This window comes from Notothenia coriiceps, unplaced genomic scaffold, assembly GCF_000735185.1.
Source record: "Notothenia coriiceps isolate Sejong01 unplaced genomic scaffold, NC01 NC01_scaffold00013172, whole genome shotgun sequence".
Taxonomy (NCBI): Eukaryota; Metazoa; Chordata; class Actinopteri; order Perciformes; family Nototheniidae; genus Notothenia; species Notothenia coriiceps.
Genome location: NW_011345873.1, coordinates 101,952 through 118,155, shown reverse-complemented (window position 1 = coordinate 118,155; position 16,204 = coordinate 101,952). Strand labels below are relative to the sequence as shown.

The 16,204-nt window shown below is 41.0% G+C and overlaps 3 protein-coding genes across 4 annotated transcripts in view; 2 read left to right on the top strand and 1 right to left on the bottom strand.

Annotated features, from left to right (window-relative positions):
- Positions 1-213: 213 nt before the first annotated feature.
- On the bottom strand, positions 214-1,867 carry srrd (SRR1 domain containing). Its single transcript, XM_010773915.1, has 6 exons — positions 1,586-1,867; positions 1,456-1,496; positions 1,159-1,352; positions 977-1,075; positions 673-824; positions 214-583 (listed from the first exon to the last, which is right to left on the bottom strand). The coding sequence occupies exons 1-6, from the start codon at positions 1,732-1,734 to the stop codon at positions 319-321; spliced, it is 900 nt and encodes a 299-aa protein (XP_010772217.1). The 5' UTR covers positions 1,735-1,867; the 3' UTR covers positions 214-318.
- Positions 1,868-2,070: 203 nt separating this feature from the next.
- On the top strand, positions 2,071-8,567 carry tfip11 (tuftelin interacting protein 11). Its single transcript, XM_010773914.1, has 15 exons — positions 2,071-2,204; positions 2,948-3,153; positions 3,355-3,523; positions 3,619-3,775; positions 3,885-4,012; positions 4,099-4,260; positions 4,479-4,670; positions 4,776-4,958; positions 5,240-5,374; positions 5,469-5,572; positions 5,691-5,859; positions 5,971-6,214; positions 6,334-6,476; positions 6,601-6,766; positions 8,061-8,567. Exons 2-15 carry the CDS (start codon positions 2,948-2,950, stop codon positions 8,405-8,407), a joined length of 2,505 nt encoding a protein of 834 aa, XP_010772216.1. The 5' UTR covers positions 2,071-2,204; the 3' UTR covers positions 8,408-8,567.
- A 468-nt stretch (positions 8,568-9,035) lies between these two features.
- thoc5 (THO complex 5) overlaps positions 9,036-16,204 on the top strand; it is a 9,508-nt gene continuing 2,339 nt past the window's right edge. The window contains exons 1-12 of one of the 2 annotated variants that reach the window (XM_010773913.1): positions 9,036-9,156; positions 9,423-9,520; positions 10,494-10,637; positions 11,442-11,555; positions 11,917-12,014; positions 12,426-12,572; positions 12,671-12,785; positions 13,593-13,725; positions 13,822-13,899; positions 14,012-14,055; positions 14,516-14,615; positions 15,343-15,451. In XM_010773913.1, coding sequence (XP_010772215.1) covers positions 9,425-9,520; positions 10,494-10,637; positions 11,442-11,555; positions 11,917-12,014; positions 12,426-12,572; positions 12,671-12,785; positions 13,593-13,725; positions 13,822-13,899; positions 14,012-14,055; positions 14,516-14,615; positions 15,343-15,451 — 1,178 coding nt within the window. In that variant the 5' untranslated portion in view covers positions 9,036-9,156; positions 9,423-9,424. Of the gene's footprint in view, positions 9,157-9,418; positions 9,521-10,493; positions 10,638-11,441; positions 11,556-11,916; positions 12,015-12,425; positions 12,573-12,670; positions 12,786-13,592; positions 13,726-13,821; positions 13,900-14,011; positions 14,056-14,515; positions 14,616-15,342; positions 15,452-16,204 lie in introns of both variants that reach the window. The other variant, XM_010773912.1, reaches the window with a different exon arrangement.

Genomic DNA, 16,204 nt, shown 5'->3' with positions numbered 1-16,204 from the left:
TTGTAAAACCGTTGGCAGCGACACCCTTGATATAAACTGTAGCCTGCTGCAGACTAATGCTCTGGAAAGTTAAGTCTAGACGGTGTTGGATATCCAGTGATCTCCCACCTGCTGAAACAGTGGGAGCCACACCCAGCTTCACCCTGAACAGGTGTGGCTGGGTGTGCTCAGAAACCGTAGTGTGTTGAGAAAATTCAGATTGCATTTATCCAATATTTTACAAAAACACCTTGGGGCAAACTTTGATTTTATTGAAAGAGTCTCCAATTACAGGTAGGGCTCTCTTGTTTAAAAAAAAAAAATGGCAACAACATAAAGTCAGTTTATGGTTCCTCCCCTTTCTCCCACATGTGTTTCCCTCTGAATTATCTCTAAATCAGGACAGTGTTGGTACTGTGGCTCAGGCGGCTCTGCCCAGGTGGATTGTGGGAGACGGTTAAGGCTGCTGGTTGGAAAGGTGATGACTGCAGTGTCACTGAAGACGTCAATCAGACGGGATGGACAAGGCAGCAGTCTGTCCTCACACACAGACACAGCCTGAGTAATGTAGATGTAGTCCCGCTTGAATTCTCTCTCGATTGTTCTGTTGGGATGACAGACAGGAAATGTAACCTCACCTCAGCTGCCATTTCTTTAACATCATCTCCCTCACTTATGTCTTGTTGTACTAACCTGTCCAAAATGCCATTGAAGCTGTTTCCAATGATTATCATCCGAGGAAGACATTGAGTACTCCAATTTTTCCACAGAAGGTTGTTGTACAGAGCTTTCCCACAATGCATTAGGTAAAAGAGTGTGGGCTTAGTCGCCAGACGCTTTCCTTCCTGCAAAATATAGGGAGACGTTCATCGTATTGTTAGAGTTTCAACATCTTCAACAACACAGGCAGATTAATTATAATTGTATTTGATCGATTGTATGTGCAGGGAACTTGCAGTTTTTGTACATGTATAACAGGTACAAAATAATAACTGACCTCATTTTCTGTGAGTACAGTCAAACCCAGCTGCATTAACACATCCCTCTCTCCAGATGAGAAGGCGGGGTCATAAATAAAGCAGTCCTTCAGAAGAATCTAAAACAAAAGGTGAAGTCAGACAGAGAACTCAATGAACAGGGTTTCATTAGATATCTCATTAGATAAACACATCCTCTAACCTGTCCTGCGTCCAATAGCAGCAGCAACATGGCGAGCTGGAAGCGAGCTGAGACACACGAGGAAAAGGAGCCAAGGCCATAACACACACAGTCCAGATGTTGAAACAGCTGGCCATCTTCTGTGGGGCCTTCAGGGTCCCTGTCCTCTTGAGGGTTTGAGAGCTCTACTGATCCTAGTGCCACCAGAAGCTGCTCTGAAGCCAAGAGTCCCCAAAAGGGTCACTGAGCTGCATGATAAATGACTCCATAGTCAAACTAATATATTTGGTGATACTGACACCACTTCAGAGTACTCACCTTTCCACTGAGGCCAAAACTCCTCGCATCTTAGCTCAGACCTGCAGAAGGAGGGGATTAGCAATGTTACTGGTTACAACATGAACAATTAATGATATCCCTAAGGTGTCTGCTTAACTGGACTTCTTACACTGTGTCTCTGATTCTTTTTACAGTTTTCCCGATGTCCAGCGGCTCCTGGCAGCATCTTGAGTTTGAGGACACCTGAAGTGGTTTTGATTTCCGCGCTGCACCTTTTCGTCGCCGGGCAACTTGCCACTGTTCCCCGGTGTCCGACATCTGTTTTAATTTACCGGTGACCCATGTAAAAACGTATAAATATTCCTTTACAATATATTTTCCATTAACAAAGTTCTTATGTGAGTGCTTCCATGGGCTGGCGAGTCTAAAGTCATACGGATTATTTTGACTGCAACACATCATTTTTCTCTTCCGATGTCATGCCAAATAGTAAATCGTGTTTGTAAAATTACTTGTTTAATAAACAAACTATAGACGTGTAGGTTACATATATTAAAAGAAACGCCAATACGCTTTATATTATAATAATGATATAAATTAGCGATGGAAAATGTATGGGTACAAAGTTCGCTGTAACACCGGCAGCTACTGTGACAACCGGAAGTACTTGTGTTTTCGTTTGTAGAACGAGTTGCTGCCTGGTTTTGGCTGCATTACTTTTTTTATAACTGCCGCGGATTAATTAATCTGTTACTTATTTCCACGAAGAAGGATAACTAACGTTTCGGGTGAGTTATAGAAAACTATAATTTGTTTTATATGTGCTATTACGCAAGTTTCTGGGCAAAGCGAGCAGTTATCATAAGCTAACGCTAGCTATTGCTAGTAAATATTAGCTTTCTTCACGTTGTATCAAATCTAATTTAGTTATTACAAAACAGCAATCTAGTTGCATAATTTGCTAACTATTAAAGTACAAATACACCTTAATCGTTATTAACCTCACTGCATAACCACATGATCACTATAGCTATAAAGCATTCAAAATAGTCTAAACCTGCAGGAAGAATTCAAATGTTCTTGAACAGAAGTTACATTCCTGGACATTTTACTAGATTCAGAGTCTAATTTTAATGTTTTTTACAATTTAATTGCCAAAAGTCGTATCGTGTAAACATGTTAAAAATGCTCTTTTAGTGATCTTCCAATACAAACAATTTCAATTGATCATAACTCTCATAACTTTACTTGGCAAAATATTGATGTCATTTTTATTTATTTACTAATTCTCAAAATATAATATATATTTGTATTGGTATTTATTGGTGTTGAAGCGGCTTCTCTTGTAAAATAAACTGCTTTATTAAACAATAAACAATTCTTTATTTTTTTTATCGATTGTTACTTCATAATACAAGCTTTCAACCACCTCTTTTGGCTTTCATCTGCAGATAGAGATTGTGCGCCTTATTACTACAAGAGTTACGCCACTTGAACTGTCTTCATCCTTTATTTTTTGTGCCATGCAAAGATGTCTATGTCCCATCTATATGGGAGGCGGGAGGAGGAGGAGGAAGGTGTGGAGGTGGAGAGCTTTGAGGTGACAGACTGGGACCTCGCCAACGAGTTTAACCCAGGGCGTCAGAGACATAGGCCGACCAAGGATCAGGCCACCTACGGGATCTGGGCTGACAGAGACTCAGACGAGGATGAGAGGCCTAGCTTTGGTGGCAAGAAGTAAGGCATTCTCTTTGTTCTTCTACTCCTAACAATTGAAAATCTAACAGGAAGGAAACACTATACAAAGGGGAATAGACTTCAAAACAAGACCCCATTGTAGTCGGCCCAACATAAATACTACACATAAACACCAACTAGTGCTTAGTGACTTTTCAACTAATGTTAACAAAATGTATCAATTGCTTGTGTTTTGTCCAGCTCCAAAGATTACACTGCTCCAGTAAACTTTGTGAGTGCTGGACTGCGTAAGTCTGCAGCAGAGGAGAAACAGCAAAAAGCAGAAGGAGGCTCTGATGACTCAGAAGATGAAGGTCCTTCAGCACCACCACCCCCCCCTCGCAGCACTGCACCCAAAAAACTCCAAATGGTAGATTTTTGTTGCGTGTTTGTTCATGCCCATTGAAGTGTTTTCTGCTACAGTGTTTTGTGAAGAAGGATTTCTTTTTTTTTCTTTTTTGCTAGGGTACTTTCCGGGGGAACCAGCCCCAGAGGTTTGCAGGTGGCATTCAGTCTGGGAAAGGCCTTGGTACCTGGGAGAAGCATACGAGGGGAATTGGACAGAAACTTCTGCAGAAAATGGGATACCAACCAGGCAAAGGACTGGGCAAGAATGCTCAAGGTGGGTAGCCCTGGGTATGCTATGTTATTTAGATATTTGGTAATATTGTGTGCTTTGTTGGAGCAACAGAGTAGAGTTGATATAACCTGACACCCTTTTATTTCTACAGGTATCATAAACCCAATTGAGGCAAAACTTCGTAAAGGAAAGGGAGCAGTGGGTGCCTATGGCAATGAACGAACCAAGCAGAGTCTTCAGGACTTTCCTACCGTTGACTCAGAGGAAGAGGAGGAAAAGGTAGTTAGAATAACATAATAACTATGAGATTATATAGGAGTATCATTCGATATCGATTTTTAATGTTATTTTAAACGTCTGTGTAGGAGTTTCAGAAGGAGCTTGGCCAGTGGCGTAAGGATCCGGCAGGCTCTGTAGGAAAAAAGAAACCAAAGTACTCCTACAGGACTGTGGACGAGCTAAAATCTAAAGGCAAGCTGGCAGGACGCACTACAGCCGTATCCGCTGGGGAGATGGCACAGGTCAAGGTACGTTTGAAAAGACTGGCATTTAAACTTGCGTCTTCTCACAGGAATTATATTAAATCATTATTGAATTAGGCTGCAGTGCTGTAATAACAATCTGGAACTTAAGTCAATTCTACTTTTATACTGGTACAATCCCATTTGGATGACATTATATTGTGGATATAGGCTGCCATTTTATCTCTGAATCTCATTTACCCCATATCGGTTCCCATTTCTAGGTCATAGATATGACTGGAAGAGAACAAAAGGTATATTATAGTTACAGTCAAATGACCAACAAGCACAGTGTTCCAGATGAAGGTCCACCAAGCCTCTCCACTCAGGATCAGAAGGGATCTGGCTTTGCTCTCCCTGAACTTGAACATAACCTGCAGCTTCTGATAGACCTCACAGAACAAGACATATTACAGGTAAGACTGAGGGAACCAAAAGTATCATTACTTTCTATGTACCACTTTGCTACTTCTTATACCACATGCTGACATATTTAACACCGTATTTTCCCCCTCCTGTAGTCCGCCAGACGTCTGCAGCATGAAAAAGATGTAGTTGTGTCTCTGAGCCATGAGTCACGGGCACTGCACAGCAGACTGGAGGCAGAGCAAGATTCCATCCAGAGAATAGAGGCCGTTCTGGAATTGGTGGGGCGTTTTCCTTCTGGAGAGATGGCACCTGGCGAGGAGGGACCCAGCCTGCAGGTACAAATCTTTTTTCTGCAGTAATGTATACAGTGAACACAAAAAGACCGCACCTACTGTCATCAGACTGTTTCCGTTTTGTAGTCATTGCTCTGTTATTACATGCTTAACCATTGATTGATTCATTGTTTTATACTTGAAAGGTCTTGAGGGGCGATTCCAATTTAGTAAATTATATAAACAAACAAAACAAAAACAAAACAACAAGAAATAAATATACATCCAGGGAAAGTGTCAGCTGTAGTTTATATATGTAACTCTTTTGCCTTCTCTTCCTTCAGGAGTGTGCCCGGATCTTTGAGACTTTACAAACAGACTATTATGAAGAATACAAGACAATGGGATTGGCAGACCTGGCTGTAGCGGTTGTACAGCCATTACTCAAGGACAAACTTCGCTCCTGGGACCCTTTGAAGGTAGGTTCTTGCAACTATCTTTTCTGATGCAACTACAACATTTCTCGTTAATAATGATGCTACCACTTCTCAAACTGAATTCTTCACATTTCAGGACAGCTCCTATTGTCTGGAAGACATCGGTCAGTGGAGAGCAATCCTTGAATCTAGAGACTTCCACAGTAGTGCCCCAGATTCAAACATGGACCCTTACCACAGGTCACTTTAAACAAAATCATATAAAAGCTTTGCTCACATGTTTATTTTAATTAGGTATACTGGCTAGGTATTACAGTCTGTTTTAAACAACATGTGTGTCCTGTGTTTGTTGGTCCAGGCTGTTGTGGGAGGTGTGGATCTCAGTGATGCGGCCCTGTGTGACGGCCTGGCAGCCTCGTAACGTGGGGCCAATGGTGGACTGCGTGGAGTTGTGGGCTCCTATACTCCCTCTGTGGATCCTGGATCACCTGATGGAGCAGCTGATCCTCCCCCGGCTACAGCGAGAGGCAAGATACACCTCTTTAAGACACTCTTACTTTGATGTACAGAAACATAATTCACTTGTGGATAATTACGAGTACATTTCTAAAATATATTTCTGTGTCTTGTTTTGATAGGTGGATACCTGGAACCCTTTAACTGACACAGTGCCCATCCACTCCTGGATCCATCCTTGGTTGCCTCTTCTACAAGCACGTCTAGAGCCTCTTTACCCACCAATCAGGAGCAAACTATCCAATGCCTTGCAGCGATGGCATCCCAGCGACACTTCAGCCCGCCTCATCCTGCAACCTTGGAAAGATGTTTTTACTCCAGGTGCATGGGAGGCCTTCATGGTGAAAAATATCATCCCTAAACTAGGTATGTCTTTTATAAGTGACACCTTTTAACTATTCCAAAGCAGGGGAAGAATATCCCTACATTATTATCCTTCCCTGTCCCTCCCTGGTTTCTTATTTTGATGTGATGTTCCTCCTTAGCTCTGTGTCTGGAGGAGCTGGTTATCAACCCTCACCAGCAGCAGATGGAGCCATTTCACTGGGTGATGGACTGGGAGGGCATGTTATCCCCCTCCAGCCTGGTGTCGCTGCTGGACAAAAACTTCTTCACAAAGTGGTTGCAGGTCAGTAAAGATCAGAAACTATGGGAATGCACTTAACTGCAATGGGTTATTGTGTGTACTTAATTTGACTGATTAAATGTTTTTGTTGACTTTGTTATGTCTGTGTGGGCTTTGTTGTTTTTAGGTCTTGTGCTCATGGTTGAGCAACAGTCCTAACTACGAGGAAATCACAAAATGGTACCTGGGTTGGAAAACCATGTTTAGTGACGCCTTGTTAACACAGCCCCTCATTAAAGACAAATTCAACGAAGCTTTGGACATCATGAACCGCGCAGTGTCTTCAGGCATGGGTTCGTATGGCAGCGTCTCAGAAAATAAACATGGAAACTATAGAACACAATCCTTGTATAAGATATATGACAATTCATCTCTTTTTTTTAGGGCCGGGACTCGATTAAAAAAATTAATCTAATTAATTACAGGCTTTGTAATTAATTAATCGCAATTAATCGCATTTTTTATCACATGTAAATATTTGACCTGAGAACAGTGAGAAGCAATTTTTTTCACATGGATTTTAGTATACCATTGAATAATGACTGAATACATAAGCTTAAGCAACAAAACATTGTTTATTTTTTTCAAGGATGTACTTAACCAAGACCAACAGAAAAGTGCAATTTTTGCCATAAAGTGTAGCAATAGCATATTTAGGAATATAGTACATTTCAGAGATTCAGGTAGCCTATAGGTAGGTAGACCTTCTGTAAACTATAACACTTTGTTTTTTAAGTATAACGCAATACTTTCAAGTAAATTCAGAACATTGGAAACCCTGACTATTAGAAAACATCTCTCTGTTGCTTCAGAGGCCATAACAGACTTTGTTGATTTACCAACAGTTGATTTAAAAAATCTAATCAATTTCAGTCCAACTCTCTCAATAACCTTGGCCAAAACAATAAACAGTTCAACATAAAGTGCCAGTTGCACCAACAACATAATAAATAGTTCAACATAAAGTGTACTGTACCATTTAAAATAAAATAAAAAAGTGCCAGTGATTGACCTCAATCCCTCCTATTCTTCCAATATCCTGATGAAAAATAAAATCTCTCTGTTGCATAGGCCACTGTTTGATCAACGCCAATTGGGTGTGGGTCCTTGTACTCCGAGTCGGGCTAACGTCCACGCTAGCTTCCACGCTAGCTGCTATAGGTTTTGCATTGAGGTGATACTTGAGGCTTGATGTGCTGCGGTGATATGCAAATTCCTTTTTGCATAATTTGCAAACAACCGTGCTCTTATCGATGCTTCCATCCGTCCGTTTTTTAAAACAAAATGTCCCATCCACGGGGCCAACCAAAGCGGTCTCATCAGCTTCTTCGTTCATGTTTGACTATTGTTCACTGTGGTTTGTTGTTGTTTGAAGTCATGGGCGTTAGTTGGTGCTCCAGTATAATCGGTACCCCTGAAACTCATCCAGTGAGAAACGTTCCGCGGTGCAAAAATAAGTGCGATTAAAATGCGTTAATTTTTGTGTAATTAATTAATCTTAATTAACGCGTTAAAGTCCCGGGCCTACTTTTTTTCTCTCAGTTTCAACAAAAAATAAGACTTAACTCATGATTCTCTTATCCACAGGTGGATACATGCAACCTGGTGCAAGAGAGAACATTGCATACCTCACACAGACGGAGAGGCGAAAAGACTTCCAGTATGAAGCGATGCAGGAGCGTAGAGATGCAGAGAGTGTGGCTCACAGAGGAATCAGCTCGGGTGTGCCAACTAACTTCAAAGATCTTATCCAGGCAAAGGCAGAGGAGAACAACATTGTCTTTATGCCCTTAGTGGCTAAACGGCACGAGGGCAAACAGCTGTACACCTTTGGGCGTATTGTCATCTACATCGACAGAGGGGTTGTGTTTGTGCAAGGAGAGAAAACTTGGGTCCCCACGTCTTTGCAGAGTCTGATCGATATGGCCAAGTGAGGGACGACTGACAGGTTCCTTATTCTGCTTATTGTGAAAGAGAATAAATAAATAGAAACTTTTGCATTCTAGATAACTTCAGTATGCTGATCATTGTCAAATGTGTTTTGTACATTTTTATAGTGTCACCAGTACTGTGAATAAATAACTTTTCAATGTATTTGGTGTGTATTGTTGCTTTTTTAAATACATGTTTAATGTAAATAAGTAACTATCTTGAAACAAAGTATGCATTATAATACATACATTGTATGTATGTATGTATGTATGTATATGAAATAAGTCGTTTTTCGGAAGGGTTTGCATTAAAAGCTCAGGTAAATCTTTATATTGTATATTTCTAACTAAAGTGAACTTGGTAAGTGAGAAAATATGGGTTTATGTGGTTGTCTCTTTAAATGTAAAACAATATGTACAAAAAACTATTGAAATGTATGTACAAGGACTATGATATTGCTACTTTTACTGTAGCTTATTGTTTTCACCATTTTGTCCTTTTCCTAACTTGGGATCAAACAATAGAGATATGAATGAGAGAGGTCTAGTGCAGTTTACCGAATTACTCACAATACTAGGTTCTTTCTCTAGGGGGCAGTGTTCCGGTCGATATCCGGATTGTGTTTTTGGCACGTCAGGGCTTCCGTCAATCTTCAGTTATTTGCTTAGCGGCTAAACAAAGTATCCTGTAACGTTACATGCCCCATTTTCGCACAATTTAAGGATATCAGAGGTTTTTTTGCACCTTGGAGGTATGTTCCTATTGATAAATATCCCGTCAAACTAGCAGTTTATACACTTTTCTTAACCGGCTACTGGCAACATGCCTTTATGAGCAAACAAGCTAGCGGTTGTTAGCAAATAAGCTAGTAAGAACCACTGAGCTAACATGCTAACATTTGCTAGGTTGGTAATAGAGAAGTATAGTTGGCGCTTACTATAACCAATTTAAGTTATTTTGGTTTATCTCTATTATATTGTTTTTTGTCTATATGTTTTCCCCTCTTTGACCAGTCAGTCATGTCGTCGGATGCCCTGAAGAAGCGAAAGTCTAAGGTGGTCCGCAGTGAAGGAGGAACCCCAGAGATGAAGCGAGGTCGAGAAGCGGAGCAGCAGGTAGGTCCATGGATGTATAATAATAAGGGTAGGTCACACCGGGAGGAGGGGCCGCAGTGTGTAGGGAGGGCCACAAGCAGGAAGACTGGGGTCAAAGTCCTCTGTTGTCAGAATAAATACACCTCCTGACTGGCAGAGAACTCGCTGCTCAAGTTTCTCCCTCTCTTTAACCATGAACAATTTGCACAACAGCTACCTTGCACATCTGTCATTTATATACTATCCTATGTGTTTCTGCTACCGTAGTATACGTCTATACTTCTGTTGCTGCAGTTTTTTGGTCCAGTTTAATGTATCAAGAATATTTTATATTAATTTTTGATATATGTCTACAGTAGATATCTTAACATTTGCTGTTAATTGTTTTTAGTTTTTATAATGATTATACTTTATTCCACCTTTTTAAATATGTTATTGCCTAAACACACTGCTGCTGTAACAAAAATAATTTCCCAATGTGGGAACTATAAAGTATGATAAGTAAGATATAATAGTATCTATTTATAAGGTATCATTTAGAAATGTAGCCAAGATATCACATTCAAAACAGTCGAGCTTCAGTTTGGTTTGAAATTCAACATGGACAACATTCAACTGTTTTCACAACCATTAACAGAAATATGGCTGTATTTTAGAAATGCCTAGACGTAATATGATCTGCTTTTATGATTAATACAAAGGAACTCTTTATCCCATGAAATATGGGAGCAAATATTAGATTGGGTGTACATCAATTTTCTCTTCGTCATTATGTTGTAACCAACCAGAAAACCAGGTGATTCATTTAGGAGAGTGACCTTTTAAGTTGCCAATATTTGAGTCAAGTTCAGCGACCTAAGAATCCCAGCTGTTGTAAATGGACCCAGTACTCTGACTTCTTACAGCACCAAAACAAAGGTGGGCTCAGGTTGAAGCATTACTGATAGTGGTTTGATAAACTGTATATATTGATGTACATTTGTTTTTTCCCCAGGATGTGCGTGTGTACAATGAGGAGGTGGAGCTGGACAGCAGGGACCCTGAGCAGGACTTCCTGCAGTACAAAGAGTCATGTGAGGGTTTGGCCACAATCATGAGTGAGATCCAGGAGCTCAAGGCTAATGGAGCAAAGGAAGGGGTAAGAATAACATTTTTAAGATTCACACATTTAATCGCCTCTGTCATCACTCTGTATTTTTCAGTAATATTGTAGAGAGGTCAGATTACACAATAGTTGAACTCTTCAAGGTGATATCAGTCCTCTACAGCAGAAACGTTATACATACAGTTTGTAGAATTGTTGAACTGAATACATCACCTCTTAGGTTTAGCTTTGGCAAAATAAGGGGATTAAAGCAAAGACATAACAATAACCAAATAGATTATGCAGGAGAGGTGAGAAACACCTAATCTAGAATTTACTATTTCATTTGGATAGTTGTTTACTTAACAGAATGAGGTAATCATTTTTAAAACAGGTACATGGTTATAATAATAATAGTAATAATAAACAAAACAATTGGACAGAGGGTCTAAGGACAGAGGGTGTCGTATTGGGTGTCGTATTGTCATACTGATATTCTGTACAAACTGTGAAGTCCACTGAGACAAATGTAACATTTGTGATATTGGGCTATATAAATAAACATTGATTGATTGATTGATTGATTGATTGAAAAATAATCCTTGGTCGTATTAATTACGGCGCTGGAGTTTTTTTGTAACATTTAATATAAATACTGACAGTGATAAATATGTTTTAAAAATAATGGGACGAAGATATTTGTATACGTTATGGGATATTGGCCAAGAGTTAGGGGAAGTTAAAGAACATGAATATCATGATTATTCTCATAGCATTGTATATATGATCCAAGCCAATGTTGATTTTGTTTGTTCACCTCTTTAATAATGAAGTCTAACTGGTTGTGTCTGTCCTCAGAGTGCTGAGGTCGAGCAGAGACGTATGCAGGGATGCATCCACTTCATGAATCTGAAAAAACTCAACCGCCTGGCTCATATGCGACTAAAGAGAGGCAGAGACCAAACACACGATGTAAATATACACACCCCTCAAATCCTTTCCAACAATGAGATATTCAAATATATTCCAGCTTAAGTTAAGTTTACTAGGTTCCATTTATTTGCTGAAAAAAGTGCTGCCTCAACTCCTTTTTGTGCTGATCAGGAAGTTGAACACCAAGTACTTTTTCTACTTTTAAATACCAAACCGCAGTGTCTGCCTGCACTGTGAGCGGAAAACGCTTCATCACCTGTTTTTGTTTTTGTTTAGAATATTATGATCCACTTCAGATCCTGTTGATGATTGTTTTTATTAAATCTTCTTGGTATATTGTTTGACCTGTTACTTGAATTGTGTTTACAAACCCAACCGTAACCATCTCTTTTTCCCTCAGGCAAAGCAGAAAGTGGATGTGCTGCACCTTCAGTTACAGAACCTTCTCTATGAAGTCATGCATCTTCAGAAGGAGATCAGCAAGTGTCTGGAGTTCAAGTAAGTTCAAAATAAATAATTCAATAAGAACCGCTTTCATGCTGAACATGTCAGAAACCAAGCACAATGAAAATCTACTCTGCTATCAATCATTATATAAAAGAAGTAACAAAGAAAGCAGCCTTCTTCAGCACTTTGAATCAAGATTATAACAAAATGTTTTCTAATCAAATAAACATCAACCATACAAATAAAGCCACCCCCTTTCTGTCAAATGTGCGTTTATGATCAGTCAGAATGTAAGTCAAATGAAATACTCACCTGTGGAATAAAATATAACTTGTGAATTCGACTTTATACAGTTGACGCTGATATTTAAAAAAGTCACAGAGACTTCTACATTAGTAATAATGATACACTTTTTTTATATTGTTGTCGTACCTTTCCCTAACATCCCTTTCTGTGATCCAGGTCAAAGCATGAAGAGATCGACTTGGTGTCTGAGTCAGAGTTTTACCAGGAAGCGCCAGACGAGATTTCCAGGCCTCACCTCACAAAAAACGATCCCCACCAACTCACACTGGCCCGGCTGGACTGGGAGCTTGAACAGAGGAAGAGGTATGCAAACCTGTCCGTGTGCCGCATGCTGTGGTGTAAATGAAACCTGATGCAGGGGGGGCACAGAGCAGCTAGTGAAGGATTGTGCTTTTATACAGGTTGGCAGAAAAATACAAGGAGTGCCAGTCTACGAAGGAGAAGATCCAGAAGAGCATCGAGGTGAAGAAGGAACATCTGACGAGCCTGCAGCCTGGACTCAATGCCATCATGCAGGTATTACAGCTGTTTAGTTGCTATAATATAAAGGTTTCACCACACTACTGCTACGTTCACACTGCAAGCCTTATTGCTCAAATCTGCCCTGTTTTTGATTGGTCACATTACTTTGAAATGGAGCCAATATCAGTTTTCAGTTTGAACGAGTCAGGCAGCTGATTCGACCCACATGGACAAAAACCAAAGAAGTCGTGCTATACAATGTTGTAAAAATAGATTGTACGCTTTTAAAAATAGATTGTACGCTAAGTCGATTTGCAGTCGAAGCCAGCAAATCCATGAGCAGATGATAACGAGGAAGAACGAAAGAAAAGTGTTTACATTAAGACTTCAGTGGCCTCCCTGATAAAGAATTATTTCAAAATGTTAGCGTGTCAAGTTTTTTATATTAATCACAGAGTAACTGCAGCATACGCAGAATTGTGAAAAATGCCAATCTTCGAGTTAAATAAAAGCCACATGAATACCCATGTATTGCTTATTCTTTGGTTGCATTGTAAACAATTAGAGCTTTGTCTGACCACATGGTATCATCGCCAAAGAAGATTTGAAAAGATCAGATTGCATTTGTACTGTTACTATTGATTTGTAAACAAAATACAGATCTGATTTCACTTTTCCTTGCAGTCTGGAAGTAACTGGTTTTGTTTCAGTAAAAATGGCTTGGAGCATTATTTTGAACATGTGTTGTTCATATAATTATGATATCTCCTGACCTCTTTGTTGAGGTGACAATCCTATCTGCTGTACCATGAACTGATCCTCTGAATGATAACACAATGTATGTTCTCCCTCCTTGCCCAGGCCTCTCTCCCCGTGCAGGAGTACCTTGCCATGCCGTTTGAACAGGCTCAGATACAGACAGAGGTCGCCCGCCACCTGCCTCCAGCCCTCTATGTGCTGTTTGTTCAGGCCAACGCCTATGGCCAAGCCTGTGGTGAGTAATCAGTAGAAAATGTTTAAGAATGTCATGTAAAATGTTCTATATAAATGAAAGCCTAATTTTCACTGATGTATTTTGTTTCCATGACAGACAAGAACCTGAGTGTCTCCATCAGTGGTGATGTGGATGAGGCCAAGGCCCTCTCCAAACCTCCAGAAGATTCCCAGGGTACAAACACGGCTTTACCAAAATTAGACATACCGCACATATCAAACAAATCATTGTGGCATCTCCAACAAAAACAAAACCCCATTTAACGATGTGTCCTGGTTTCATTCAGATGACGAGAGTGACTCAGATGCAGAGGAGGAGCAAGAAAAGACGGTACGTTTTACCCTCTGCTTTACACTGGGACCCTCAGGTCAGAGGATTAAACTATGTGTTAATGCACTCGTCTTTGCAACAGACACAAACTGTCCCTGAAGCCTAAGCTGCTACACGATGTGTTCAGGGGAGTCGGGTAGTGGCAGCTATCGATTGCCTCCTGCATCCCTACAAGTGTCATCTAGGGGGTTCTGGGAAATACTTACCAAGAATGGCTAGATGACTGTAACCTGAGCCCACCCTGCACGAGCACATTCGCTTAAACTCTGCTCATTTTGTTGTCTGGTCTGATGGAGGGTCTAGAAAAATAAATACATATTTTCTTAAAAACCTATTTAGATGTCTGTCAGAGATAAGTCTGCAACTCCCTGCTTCTTTTTCAATCTTTACTCGTCCAACATGCACTGTTTTCTTTATTTGTTTGGCTTCATCTCTTGTTTCCTTTGTTTCTTATCGACAGAAGAGAAGAAGGCCAACGACAGGGGGCCAGCTGGATGACAAAAGAAAGGAGATGCTGAAAAGGCACCCTCTCTCGCTCTGCTTAGACCTCAAGTGTAAAGGTAACTCCTTCTACATTAAATTTGACTTCAATTATTAAAGTCTGCACCAGCTAAGTGTGTGCTTTCCCTGTCAGCACATTCAAGCCAGATGGAACTCTAAACCTAACGAATAGTAAGTGAAAGAAAGTAAGCTGACCTGGTCTGCCAGCATGATGTCATGACACCACTTGACCCTTGTGTTCCCTCTGCTGGCAATAAGAGGAATAGTGACAGATTACAGGGAGATCTGCATTGCAGGCGTAACTCTACCTAAAGGAGGGAGAGAGGGGAGAGAGATGCTTGCAGCATTTTGGGTCTGCAGCACCTACAACATGCTGTAAGCATATTTTCTCATCACCGGTCGTTCTCTAACCTCTGCGTGTGTTTCTAGTGTCTTCCCCCAGCCCCTTTTTCTTCACTGGTGCCAGCTGCAGCAATCAATTTGCTGCAGTAAAGGCGAAAAGAGAGCAGCGCTGGTTTCAGTGAATGACAGAGTGCCACAGAGTTCACAGTGACTGCAGGGAGGGGAGTGTGAAGGTTGACCATCAGCATTGTATATTTATCCCCCGAGTGCTGCTAGCTGCCGTCGTGACCACACCCTGTTATGTCTCCGATGCGCTGCAGTGTGAAGTAAACCCTGGGGGACGTTCACTGGGAGGAGTAATGAAAAGAGGAGGGGGGGGGGCAGCAGCAATGAGCTAGTAATGGATTAGTTCCTCACCATGTGTTATCTATTATGTCTCCACAGATGGCAGCATCCTCCATCTCCACTTCTACTACCTGATGAATCTGAACATTACGACTGTCAAGGCCAAGGTCTCCACCTCGACAGACCTCAACTCGGCCATCAGCGCAGGGTGGGTGTGTGTGTGTGTGTGTGTGTGTGTGTGTGTGTGTGTGTGTGGCGAACCCCCTTGATTCGACGGACCCGCCTTTTGTCTTCATGCCGTTTCATGAAAACCACACTTTTTGCCGATTTCCACCCCAAACATAAATCTATGTTCACATCAGTCACGATATTGGCATGTCTTCCCACAAACCTATCCGGTGACGGGTCATGCCTCTTTTGTCCGTCCTCAATGCCGGGCCGCTAACACAAAAAACCCCGGTTGTTTCTGTCGTCATCTGGTATTGGAAATACCTGGAGACAAAACGCAATTACCTCGAGACCACGCGATAAATATTCTCTCGGTATCTATTGCCGAATTACGAAAATTCCAGAACTTTAGTTCCACGGACGATTTCGCACTTCTATAAAGCAGGTTTTATCGGTTTTTGTCGACTACGAAATAGCTACATGTAAAAACGCACGGACGTAGTAGGTGTCGTAACGGAAATGAGGACACGTCCTTGAGGCTAATACAAAGAGGTTTGACCGATGACATCCAATTATTCTGATACCGGTTCATGGAGAATATGGAGTGAGAATTTTACTAGACTTTGAATAGAGAAATTCCGATGTGGTGTGTGGTGTGTGTGGGTGTGTTGTGTGTGTGTGTGTGTGTGTGTTGTGTGTGTGGTGTGGTGTGTGTGGTGTGTGTGTGTGTGTGTGTGTGTGTGTGTGTGTGTGTGTGTTGTGTGTGTGTGTGTGTGGTGTGTGGTGTGGTGTG

Coding starts and splice junctions, on each gene's coding strand:
- srrd (XM_010773915.1), bottom strand. CDS start 1,734: ATGTCGGACACCGGGGAACAGTGGCAAGTTGCCCGGCGACGAAAAGGT. Junction 1,353..1,455: donor GTTTTGGCCTCAGTGGAAAG/GTGAGTACTCTG, acceptor TCTTGGCTTCAG/AGCAGCTTCTGGTGGCACTA. Junction 825..976: donor CTGTACTCACAGAAAATGAG/GTCAGTTATTAT, acceptor TATATTTTGCAG/GAAGGAAAGCGTCTGGCGAC.
- tfip11 (XM_010773914.1), top strand. CDS start 2,948: ATGTCTATGTCCCATCTATATGGGAGGCGGGAGGAGGAGGAGGAAGGT. Junction 3,776..3,884: donor ACTGGGCAAGAATGCTCAAG/GTGGGTAGCCCT, acceptor TTATTTCTACAG/GTATCATAAACCCAATTGAG. Junction 4,261..4,478: donor GGGAGATGGCACAGGTCAAG/GTACGTTTGAAA, acceptor TCCCATTTCTAG/GTCATAGATATGACTGGAAG.